Source organism: Athene noctua, chromosome 27 (assembly GCF_965140245.1).
Source record: "Athene noctua chromosome 27, bAthNoc1.hap1.1, whole genome shotgun sequence".
Classification (NCBI taxonomy): domain Eukaryota; kingdom Metazoa; phylum Chordata; class Aves; order Strigiformes; family Strigidae; genus Athene; species Athene noctua.
Genome location: NC_134063.1, coordinates 7,007,508 through 7,018,843, shown reverse-complemented (window position 1 = coordinate 7,018,843; position 11,336 = coordinate 7,007,508). Strand labels below are relative to the sequence as shown.

Sequence of the window (11,336 nt, the reverse complement as noted above, 5' to 3'; positions counted from 1 at the left end):
GGCCTCCTCCTCCCCGCGGCCCCCCCCCCCCGCGGTCCCGGCGCGGTCCCGGGGCGGCGGCGGCGGAGCGGAGCGGGGCGGGGGCGGCCCCGCAGGTGAGTGCGGCCGCGGCGGGGGGGCGCGGGCAGCCCGGAACGACCCGGCCCCCCCCGCTCCCTCACCCCCCCCCATCCCCGCTCCCGGGGCAGCCCCGGCCCCGCCGCTCCCGCGCGGTACGTGGGTGCAGCCCCCCCCCCCCCGCAGCGCCCCCGGTGCCCCCTCCTCAATCAAAGTCCCCCCCCGTGCACGGGTGTAGCCCCCCCGCTCCCCAAAACGCCGCTCCCGGTGCTGCGGGCAGCGCCCCCCCCGCTGCAGGTGCGGGCTCAGCCTTTTCCCTCCTTTTTTAATTTTTTAATTTTTTTTTTTTTTCGGGGGGGGGGGACACACACGCATCTGCACCCCCTATGCACGCCCCGACACCCCCCCCCCCCCCCCGCGGTGACTCCCCCTCCAACGGCCCCGCTGCATGAAGCGGGGGGTGCGCAGCCCCTGCAGCCCCCCCCCCCCGGGCAGGTGCAGCCCCCCCAACCCCCGGAGCCCCCCCCGCAGCCCTTGGGGGACCCACCCGTGTGTCCCCCCCCGCGGTGAAGGTCACCGCTGCGGGTGGTCGGGGCTGCCCGGCGGGGGGGGGACACACGCGGAGGGGTCCTGGGGTGACCCTGGCGGGATGCTGCGCCCCCCCCCCCCCCCCCCGGCCCGATCCCGCTCGGGGACTCCGGTTGCCGCTGCCCCCCCCCTGTCCCCCCCCCCCCGGGGACTTTGACCGGCGGCGACGGGTCCGCGGCGTCTGTGGCCACTCGTGACCGGTGACAGGTCGCGGTCCGGCCGGTCCCTGACCCCCCCCCGCCCCGCGATTTGTCTGTGTGCCCCCCCCAGTGCCCCCCCACTTCCCCTCCGGCCTGACAGGGGGAAGCTGGGGGGGGGGGGGGGCCGCGCTGAGCCCGCCCCGCTCGTGACACAGGTGGCTCGGGGGGGGGGGTCAGGCTGGGAGCGGGGTTTGGGGGGGCTGCAGCGTGCTCTAACCCCTCTCCCCCCCCCCTGCAGACTCCTGGCGTGCCGAGGATGATCGGGGGGGCCCCACGAGCCCCCCAGCAGCGCAGGGTAAGTGCCCCCCCCCCCGTCACACCAACCCCCGACCGTGCAAAATTTTTCGGTTTCCTGTTTTTCTCCATCGCGTGATGGGGAGCGGGGGGGTGGGGGGGGGCGCACAGCCTGGGGAAGTGCCCGGGGGGGTCGGCACAGCCTGGGGGGGGGGGGGCACAGCCTGGGGGTCCCCTCTGCTGAGTGCTGGGGGGGCTGCTCCACTGGGTGCCCCCCCCCCCCCATCCACGGTTGGGTGCGTTTGGGGGGGGGGGGGGCGAATGCCTGGGTCCCTGTTTAAAAGGGGGAGGGGGGGGGGGGAAGGGGCTCCCCCAGGCAGGGAGGGGGTTGATGTGTGTTGGGGGGGGGGCGGTTTGCCCCCCCCCCCCCCCCAGCACGGGAGTCGCCGCCGCGCAGCAGCCGCTCATTTATTATTGAGCTGCGGATCGAGTGTCGGGCCCAAGCGCCGCCCCAGCGGCCCCCCCCAAACCCCCGGCCCCCCCCCGGGGTGCCGCACACCCCTGGGGAGGGGGCTGCGGCGGTGGCGGGCTCGGGGGGGGGTGTGTGGGGGGGGTCAATTCGCAGTTTCCATGGCCACGGGGCTGCGTTTTCCCGGTACAACCCGATAGATACCGGCGGGTGCGGTGCGGGGGGGTCCCCACCGGGTCACCCCCCCCTCCAAGGGCCAGGTGTGTCCCCAGGGCGCCGGGAGCTGAGCTGCGGGTGTGTCCCCCCCCCTCCAAGATGTCCTACTTCACCGAGCACTTTTGGGTAAGGCCGGACCCCCCCACACCATGGGTGCCCCCACCCTGCATTGGGGGGGGGGGGGTAAGTTTATTGCTGCCGGTAATTTTCAGGGCTTGGTGGCTTCATTAGCGCGATGAATTAATTGCTGAGGGGATGGCGGGGGGGGGGGCAATGGGTGCGGGGGCCTGTGTTTGTGTGTGTCCCCCCCCCGCGGCGCCGGGACGGGGATCCCCGGGGGGGGGAAGTTGGGTGCGAAGCGTCGCCGGCGCTTCCTGGTTGGTCTCTGCCGGGGTCTGGCAGCTGCCTGCACCTTTTCCACCCCCCCCACTTTCTCCAGGTGGGGGTCACCCCCCCCTCAAGCCGGGGGGGCGAGGAGAAGCCCCCCCCCATGTGCTCAGGGGCGTGGGGGGGGGAGAGGCAGCACCCAAAATAACACCCGACGTCAGGGCTCAGCGCGCCCCTTCCTGCGCCGCTCGCCCTGGGGAGCCCCGCTGCCCCCCCCCGCGGGTGTTCAGGGGTTGGGGGGGGGGCCGGGGGGGGCTCCACACCCCCTTGTGCAGCCCAGGAGGGGGGGTGTGGGCCATCGTGCCCAGTTTGGGGTTTTTTCACCCCAAATAGCGCTTCCCGCTGCGCCGGCGGCGGCACTGTCATGGCGGGGAGGGGAGGGGGGGGGGGGTCCTGGGTGCCCCCCCCCCCCGCCCCGCGGGGTGCTGGGTGGGTTTTGGGAGCTGAGGGGGGGGGTTGTGTCCCCCACCAGGGTGAGAAGAACCACGGCTTCGACGTGCTCTACCACAACATGAAGCACGGGCAGATCTCCACCAAGGAACTGGCCGACTTCGTCCGCGAGAGGTACCGAGGGGGGGTCACTGGATGGGATGGGGGGGGCAGGGGGGGCTCCCCGGCATCCCCAGGCTCCATCCCGACCCCCCCACAACTGCCCCCAGAGCTGCCATCGAGGAGAACTACGCCAAGGCCATGGTGAAGCTCTCGAAGATGGCCACCAACGGGACCCAGCTGGGGTGAGCGGGGTCTGGGGCACCCTGAGGTGGGGTGGGGAGGTGGAGAGGGGGGGTCACTGCTCATCCCCGGCCGTGTGCGCCCCCCCCCCGGCCCCACTCAGGACCTTCGCGCCGCTCTGGGAGGTTTTCCGCATCTCCTCGGACAAGCTGGCCCTCTGCCACCTGGAGCTGATGAAGAAGCTCCACGACCTCATCAAGGAGATCTCGCGCTACGGCGAGGAGCAAGGCCGCGTGCACAAGAAGGTACCGGCAGCACCCACCGAACCCCCCCCCCGGCCTCTCCTGCACACCCCTCTGCCCCCCCCCCTCCGTGTGTGTGTCCCCCCCAGTCCAAGGAGGAGGTGTCGGGGACGCTGGAGGCCGTCCAGCTGCTGCACGGGGTGGCCCAGCTGCTGCCCAAGTCCAAGGAGAGTTACCACAGCAAGTGCCAGGAGTACGAGCGCCTGCGCAAGGAGGGCACCAGCCAGAAGGAGATCGACAAGGTGACGCCCCTGTCGGCCCCCCCCGGGGCGGTGGTCCCTGTCCTGTGTCACCCCCCGGCTTCCCCGCCGTGGCTCATGCCCAGCGCTCGGGCCCGCAGGCAGAGGTCAAGTCCAAGAAGGCGGGCGAGGCGCTGCGGCGGGCGGTGGAGAAGTACAACGCGGCGCGGGCTGACTTCGAGCAGAGGATGCTGGATTCTGCCATGGTGGGTGCTGGATTCGGCCGGGGCGGGTGCTGGACCCAGTCGGGGTGGTGGGTGCTGGATTTGGCCAGCGTGGGCAGTGCCGGGGTGCAGGGACAGGAACGGGGTGTCACAGACCAAACTGCCCCCTGGGGCCGTGTCCCCCCACCTGAGCCCCATTTCCTGGGGATGCTGGTCCTTGGGGACATGCCCCCCCCTGGGCTTACCCTTCTCTGGGGACATTGTGATGCCCTTGGGGACATGCCACCACGTCTGAGTGTGTGTGTGTGTGTGTGTGTGTCCCCCATCCTCCTTGGGGACATTCCACCCGGGTCAAACCCCATCCCTTAGGCCTGACCGGGTGCTTTTGGGGACACGTCACCCTTCCCTCCCCACACGCCATCCCCTCAGGACCACACCACCCTTTCTAAAACCACCCCCCCGTCCTGTTTATCGCCCCCCCCCAGCGCTTCCAGGAGGTGGAAGAAGCCCATTTACGCCACATGAAAGGTCTCATCGGCTCTTACTCCCACTCCGTGGAGGACACTCACGTCCAGATCGGGCAGGTGAGTCCCCGGAGCGAAGGACGACGCCAAGGTGTGTGTGTGTGTGTGTGTGTGTGTGTGTCCCCTTTTATTTTTAATTTTTAAAAAATTATTTTTTCTTTCAGGTGCACGAAGAATTTAAGCAAAACGTGGAAAACATCGGCACCGAGATGCTGCTACGGAGGTTTGCTGAGAGCAAAGGCACGGGGCGAGAGCGACCAGGTGAGGGGGTGAGCAGCGTCGTGGTGGGCTCCCCGTTTTTGCACGAGGGCGATGCTTCCCCTCTCCTCGCACGAAGTGCGAGGAGAGGGGAAGCATCGCCCTCGTGCAAGGAGGGAACCCGCAGCCCTGAGCTGATCCCGCTCTCGGTGACAGGAGCGTTGGATTTCGACGAGTATCGCCTGGCCCCAGCGCAGGAAGGCAAGTACGTCTGCACCCAGCAGCCCCACACCGAGGATTTTTGGGGTGTTTTGACCAGAGGGGGGGGCTTCTGACTGCTGAACCCCCCTTTTTAGGACCCAAGAGGAGCCGTAGTAAAGCTTTCCGTATCCCCGGGCTGAGCCGGAAGGAGCGGGATCGTGATGCTGTGTAAGATTTTTTTTTTTTTATTATTTTTTATTTTTTGGATCTTTTTTCCTTCCCTCATCTCCAGATTCCCGCGTCCTTTTCCCTGTTTTTTGGGGGGATTTTAACGCTGCCCCTGTCCATTCCCCAGGGAATCCCCGGATGCTGAGGTGGTGAGTTGATCCCAGTGGGGTTTGGTTTTTTTTTTTTTGTTTTTTTTTTTTTCCATACTGGGAGAACTGGGGGAACCAACACCTCTCTGAGCATTTCCCCGTAGGGCTGCCCGGAGGTGGATGAAGACGGGTTCACCGTGCGCCCCGACATCGCCCACAGTATCCTTGTGCTATAAAAGTGTGTGTGGGGCGATACACACACACACGGGTGATTTATTTTTTTTGGGGGGGGGGGGATTCTAAGCATTGGATGTTCCCTTGACGGGGGGTTCAGCCGAAGCAGAGAACCACGTCTGCTCCTCCAGCGACTCCGACTACGACGAGGATGAACCCCGCAAGTTTTACGTCCACATCAAACCGGTGCAGCCCCGGGAGGCGGCCGGTAGCGCTGAGGCCACCGTGGAACAGCTCAAGGCCACCGTGGGGAACCTCATCCTGCCCCCCAGTATTGGGGTGAGCCTCGCTGGGAGGTGGAAGAGGGGGGGCCGCAGGGTCCCCGGGGGTCGTGCCGGGGCTGACTGACCCCCTGTTGTTCTTTTGCAGGGCACCGTCAAGCGACAGTCGTCCCGTAAGTGCCACCCTGGGGTGCAGCTGTGGCTTGGGGGTCCCCCCCCGGGCTCTGGTTCCTCCCCCCGGGCTCCATGTGCCCCCCCCAGCTCCACACGTCCCCTAACACCCCCTGTCCCTCGTCCCTCCCCAGGGCACGTGGCATCTCTGACCCCGGCCCCCAGCGACGTGGACCCCGAGGGGACTCTGGTGGCAGGTGAGGCCGTGCGGGGGGGTCCCAGGGATGTGGGGGTGCGGGGGGTGTCTCGGAGAAGTGGGGGCCAGCGGCTCTGCAGCCCCCAGCGTGTCCCCTCTCCCCCCGCCCCCCGCAGGTGACGGCGCAGGGAGGGGGTGTCCGGCAGCGCAGGTGAACAGGTATGGGGGGGCAGGGGTGGGGGGGTGCCGTGGGGAAGTGCACCCCATGCTGCCACCTCCCCGGGGGGGTCCCCGGTGGGCGCTGAGCCGTCCCTTCTGTCCCCTGGTGCAGTGGCCCCGGGAAAGCCCCTCCCGAGGCCGTGCCCCCCGCCGCTCTCTTCGGGCCCCCCCTGGAATCGGCTTTCGAAGCGGAGGATTTCCCGGGTGAGGACTCGGGGGGTCGGGGAGGAGGGAGCGGGAGGGGGGACCCCAGCATCCAGCGTGCTGTGTGTGTCCCCCACACGCCCCCCCAGCGCTCTGACACGGGGGTCTCCCCGCAGCCCCCCGCTCCTACGTCCTCACCTCCTCCTCCTCCCCCTTCTCCTCTTCCTCCCCGGAGAACGTCGAGGACTCGGGCTTGGACTCGCCCTCGCACCCCCCGCCCGGACCCTCCCCGGACTCGCGACCCTGGACCCCGCAGCCGGGGACGCCGCAGAGCCCCGGCCCCAAGCGGGGTGGCCCACCTGACCCCCCTCCGCCGCCGCCGCTGCCCCCCCCCGCCGCCCGGGACCCCGGGGCCTGGGCGCCGCGGCCCCGCAGCCCCGCCGGCCGCCTCCCCGAGCCCCCCGGCTTCGCCGTCTTCAGCGGCCCCGGGGCCGAGGGGCCGTGGGACGACGCCAGGTCGGTGCCCCGGGGGCGCAGCCGCTGCCCCAGCGGCCCGGCCCCCCGCGAGGCCCCTTCGCCCGACCCTTTCGGGGAGCCCCCGCCGTGGGTCAGACCCCGCAGCCCCGCTGGGGACAATCCTCCTCTGCCTTGTCCTTCCTCCAACTCGGCCTCGTCCTCCTCCTCCTCCCCGGCCCCCCCCAGCGGGGGGGAGTCCTCCAGCCCCTCGCCATGGACCTGCCAAGGGTCGGGGACGAGGCTGAGCGAGGGCGGCACGTCGGGGGCTCCCCCCCCGCAGCCTGAGCCGGGTGAGTGCTGGGGGTGCAGGAGCTGCTCCCCCCCCCCATTACCCGTAACTCTGCCCCCCCATTACCCGTAACTCTGCCCCCCCATTACCCTTAACTCTGCCCCCCCATTACCCTTAACTCTGCCCCCCCCATTACCCTTAACTCTGCCCCCCCCATTACCCTTAACTCTGCCCCCCCATTACCCTTAACTCTGCCCCCCCATTACCCTTAAATTTGTTTCTATTACCCTTAGCTCTGCCCCCCCATTACCCTTAACTCTGCCCCCCCATTACCCTTAACTCTGCCCCCCCATTACCCTTAACTCTGCCCCCCCCCTTACCCTTAAATTTGTTTCTATTACCCTTAGCTCAGCCCCCCCAATTACCCTTAGCTCTGCCCCCCAATTACCCTTAGCTCTGCCCCCCCATTACCCTTAACTCTGCCCCCCCAGCTGTTTGCGGGGTCTCGCCCAGCTGAGAACCGTGCTGGGACCCACCGATCTCATGGCACTGGGGAGACCCTGCTGCAGCCCCCCCTGGGGGGGCCCCGCCATGGGTGTCTCACCCCCGAATTGTAACACCCCCCACCCCCCCAGATGCTCTCCCCACCCGGCCCAGCGCAGCCCCCCGGGAGGTGCCGCTCGTGGCCCCCCCTCGCCGTTCCCGCACGAAGAGGCCGGCGGCCGCTCCAGCTGCGGGCAGCAACACTGACCTGGTGCGTGAGCTGGGGGGGGTGGCGAGGGGGGGCAGGAACGGGGCCGGGGTGCAGCCCCCCCCCCGACACCTCTTGCCCTGCAGTCGCGCTCGCTGAGCCCGTCGCCCTCCTGGAGCTGCGGCCCCTCGCACTCGGCGCCGGCCAGCCTGGGCGAGCGGGGCTTCTTCGCCGTCTCCCAGCCGGCGCTCGGTGGGTCCTGGGGAAGGGGGGGGGCACAGGGATGGGTGTGGGGGGGTCCCATCCGTGCTCTGACCTTGACTGACCCCCCAGGGCTGTCGCGGGGTCCCAGCCCCGTGGTGCTGGGCTCGCAGGACGCGCTGCCCGTGGCCACCGCCTTCACCGAGTACGTCCACGCGTACTTCAAGGGGCGTGACGCCGACAGGTACGGGGGTGCCAGGGGGGTCGGGGGACCCCCCCCCTTTATCCCCCCAGCCACTTCATCCTGCCTGGGGGCATCCACTGACCCCCGGCCTGTCCCCGGCAGCTGCCTGGTGAAGGTGACGGGGGAGCTCACCATGTCCTTCCCCGCCGGCATCGTCCGCGTCTTCAGCGGCACCATGGCCCCCCCCGTGCTCAGCTTCCGCCTGCTCAACGCCGGCGCCATCGAGCAGTTCCTGCCCAACGCCGAGCTGCTCTACAGGTACGGGGGGGCACCGGCTGCGCGGGGAGCCGGTATCAGGGTACGGGGGGTGCCTGGGGGGGATGCAGGGACCTTGGGAGGTAGTGGGTGCGGTGGTGGGGAACTGGTGTTGGGGTACGGGGGGTGCCAGTGTGCTGGGGGGTGGTGAGGGCGGTGACGGGGAGCTGGTGTTGGGGTACAGGGGATGCTGGAGGGGTGCAGGCACCCTGGGTGGTGGGTGCAGTGGTGGGGAGCTCTGTATCGGGGTATAGGAGGGGCATGGGCACCCTGGATTGTGGTGGATGGAAGTTGGGGTACAGGGGTGCCGGGGGGGGCAAGCACCCTGGGAGGAGGTGGGTGCTGTGATGGGGAGCTGGTATTGGGGTACAGGGGTGCCAGGGGGGTGCAGGCACCCTGGGAGGAGGTGGGTGCCGTGATGGGGAGCTCTGTATCGGGGTACACACTTTCCGGGGATGCCCGGGTGTCCCGGGGAGCCGGCAGGTGCCGCGATGGGGAGCTGAGTTCCGGGGTTCCCCAGGGCCTGGGTGTCCTCGGCAGCCGGTGGGTGCTGTGGTGGGGAGCTGGGTGTCGGGGTGCCGGGTTTCCCAGGGTGCCCTGTCCCCCGCAGCGACCCCTCCCAGAGCGACCCCAGCACCAAGGACTTTTGGCTGAACATGGCGGCGCTGACGGGGCACCTGCAGAAACAAGCGGAGCAGAGTCCGGCCGCCTCCTACTACAACGTGGCTCTACTCAAGTACCAGGTGACCCCCACGGGACACCCCCCACCCCCACCCCAGCCTCCTGGGAGAGGTTGGGGGGGTCTCATTGTCCCCCCCCTTACCTCCTTGAACCCTTGGCCGCTCCCCAGTTCTCGCGGCTGGGCCCCGGGGCGGCGCCGCTGCGGCTCTGCGCGCGCTGGGACTGTTCGCCCGGCGCCACGCGGGTCAGCGTCGACTACGGCTACAACGCCGGCGCCCTGGCCCTGCCCGTGCCCCTCGCCAACGTCCACGTCCTGCTGCCCGTCGACGAGCCCGTCGCCAACCTGCGGCTGCAGCCCGCGGCCAGCTGGTAAAGGGGATGGCGGTGGGGTGAGGGAGGTGGGGACGGGGCGAAGCGGCATTTGGGGACGTGCCCGCGGTGTCCCCGCAGGAATCTGGAGGAGAAGAGGCTGCTCTGGAGGCTGCTGGACGTGCCCGCTGCCCCGGGGCAGGGAGGTGAGGCTGCGCCTGCATGGAGGGGAGCGGGGTCCAGGCTTGGGCCCCCGCAGACCCCCCTAAACCTCTTTGCTGTCCCCCCCGACTCCTTTTCCAGGCTGCGGCCGGCTCTCGGCCAGTTGGGAGCCGCTCGGCGGGCCCAGCAAGCCCAGCCCGGTGGCGGCCCAGTTCAGCAGCGAGGGCAGCACGTTGTCGGGCGTCGAGGTGGAGCTGGCGAGCGCCGGGTACCGCATGTCGCTGGTCAAGAAGAGGTTTGCTACAGGTACGGCTCGGGGGCAGGCGTGGGGGGGTCCCTTCACCAAGGCTCTGGGGGGTTTCGGGGTCCTCGCCATCTCCTGTGGCCTCAGGGGGTGCAGGGGGTCCCTTTCCCAAGGTGGACGGGGTCCCCTCCCTGCTCCTTGGGGTGCGCACGATCCTTTTGCTGGGGTGCACTGGGGGTCCCCTCCCTGCTCCCCACGGCCCTGGGGTGTACAAGGTCCCTTTCCCGGGGTGCACAGGGGTCCCCCCTCCCTGCTCCCCATGGCCTTGGGGTGCATGGGGTCCCCTCCCTACCACCCCAAGCTCCCTTCCCCGCCCTGCGATGCCCAGCCCAGGGAGGGTGCAGGTAGCCCAGTTTGTGGCCAGCATCGAGCCCCGGCCACTGGGCAATGACCGTCCTCGTGCCCCCCCCTGCTCGCAGCCCCCCCTCACCACCTTTCGTCCTCAGGGATCTACCTGGCGGGGTCCTGAGCCACCTCCTGCCGGACCCTCCGAGCCCCCCCCGGGCTTCCCCTTTGGTTGTGTGAACTTGAAACACTGGATGGAGGCCGGCTGGGGGATGGGGTGCTGCCGGGGGTGGGAGCACCCCCCTTCCTCCTCTTCCTTATCCTCCTCCTCCTCCTCTCCCTCCGGCCCCCCACTCTGTGGCTGTCACCGCGTCGTCTCCTGCTGCCCAGCAGTCGGTCCCCTCCGTCCCCCCCCCGCCTCTCTGTGCTGTGAAGGGAGCAGGAGCTGCTCTTTTATTAAACACTTTATTTTCTAATAACCCCCCCACCGGCTCCCACCTGTCTCCTGCCGCGACGCCCATCCCCGGGGCCTCCAGGCTCCTCCATGGAAACGGGGCTCGGCCAATGTGGCCGCGGGGAAACTGAGGCAGGGAACCGGCGGCGCTTGGCCCAGCCCTTCCCTTGCACCCGGCGGGTGGGTGGGCAAAGGGGGGGGCAGACGGACGGACGGACGGACAGAGCCCGGGGCCGCAGCGCTGCCGGCTCGGGGAGAGGCGCGGTGTGAGGATGCCCCCGAGCTGGCTCTGCAGCGAGGTACCGCGGCCCCCTTTGGGGGGTCTCGTGGCTTTTTGCAGTGCGGTGGGGGCCAAGCTGGCACCCCTGGGGGCCACCCCCTTGGCAAGGACCGGCCAGATCCGTCCCCGTCTGGGTGGCCTCTGCGTGGTGCCGGTGGGCGAGTGGCACCCGTGTGCTGCCCGGGGGACCCCCCCACCCCATCCCGGTGCTTTATCTCCAAGGGCGAGGGCTGCTGGGTGGGCCCCTTGCACCCAGGGCCGCCCTCCCGCCTCCTCCCTACACCTGGCACCAGCGGTAACTCCTGGGGTACCCCTGGGGGGGCTGCGTGCCCTTGCTGGCCCCATCCCCGGGTTTGGGGGCCGCACCCTGTGTTTGCTCCCCCAAAGGAGAATGCCCCCCCCCGGAACCAGCAGGTTTTCGCTTCTCTGTTTGGCTCCGCTGCGCGTTTCCCAGTGCAGCCGGAGGAGTCGGAGGCTGCCCCGCACCCAAGGGTGCCCTGCCCAGCCGGGGCCCTCCCAGCGCCTCGCTGGTTACCCGGGTGTAACCGGTCCGGGGGGGCCCCCCCCCGCCTGCCGGGAGCTCCGTGTCGGGCTCCGCAGGGCAGGAGGTTGTGCCCCGAGCCGGGGGGTTCTGCGGGGCCGAATCCCCCTCCCCGGCTCTTGCAGAGCGCAGCCCCGCGGGGCCGGGGGCTCTGCTCCCAGCGTGGCCCCCGAGCGCAGCCCACCCCCCAGGCTCCCCCCGCTGCTGGCAGGGGGTGTCCTCAGGGCTGACCCCCCCACTCTGCCGTGGTCCCCCTGGGATGGCTGAGTGCCACCGTGCCCTGTCCTGTTT

General features: G+C 69.7%; 1 protein-coding gene across 6 annotated transcripts; it reads left to right on the top strand.

The window, feature by feature from the left end:
* The first annotated feature begins 20 nt into the window (after positions 1 to 20).
* On the top strand, positions 21 to 10,243 carry FCHO1 (FCH and mu domain containing endocytic adaptor 1). 6 transcript variants are annotated; one of them, XM_074927749.1, is made up of 29 exons: positions 21 to 95; positions 1,084 to 1,140; positions 1,821 to 1,890; positions 2,624 to 2,715; positions 2,811 to 2,885; positions 2,987 to 3,128; positions 3,215 to 3,367; positions 3,466 to 3,570; positions 4,014 to 4,112; positions 4,217 to 4,313; positions 4,467 to 4,511; positions 4,607 to 4,679; positions 4,807 to 4,828; positions 4,933 to 4,987; positions 5,103 to 5,281; positions 5,372 to 5,396; positions 5,529 to 5,591; positions 5,707 to 5,749; positions 5,862 to 5,953; positions 6,070 to 6,699; positions 7,274 to 7,392; positions 7,476 to 7,581; positions 7,663 to 7,774; positions 7,877 to 8,032; positions 8,640 to 8,772; positions 8,880 to 9,079; positions 9,161 to 9,225; positions 9,323 to 9,487; positions 9,932 to 10,243. In XM_074927749.1, the coding sequence occupies exons 3-29, from the start codon at positions 1,864 to 1,866 to the stop codon at positions 9,952 to 9,954; spliced, it is 3,096 nt and encodes a 1,031-aa protein (XP_074783850.1). In that variant the 5' UTR covers positions 21 to 95; positions 1,084 to 1,140; positions 1,821 to 1,863; the 3' UTR covers positions 9,955 to 10,243. The 6 variants fall into 6 exon arrangements, with proteins under 6 accessions (XP_074783850.1, XP_074783851.1, XP_074783845.1 ...); XM_074927750.1 differs by having other exon boundaries at positions 5,671 to 5,749; positions 7,943 to 8,032; XM_074927744.1 differs by having other exon boundaries at positions 5,671 to 5,749.
* The last annotated feature ends 1,093 nt before the right edge of the window (positions 10,244 to 11,336 follow it).

Excerpts from the sequence above, each read along its gene's own strand:
- FCHO1 (XM_074927744.1), top strand. The coding sequence starts at position 1,864 with ATGTCCTACTTCACCGAGCACTTTTGG. Across the intron at positions 4,829-4,932 it reads AATCCCCGGATGCTGAGGTG|GGCTGCCCGGAGGTGGATGA; the intron begins GTGAGTTGATCC and ends ATTTCCCCGTAG. Across the intron at positions 8,033-8,639 it reads AACGCCGAGCTGCTCTACAG|CGACCCCTCCCAGAGCGACC; the intron begins GTACGGGGGGGC and ends TGTCCCCCGCAG.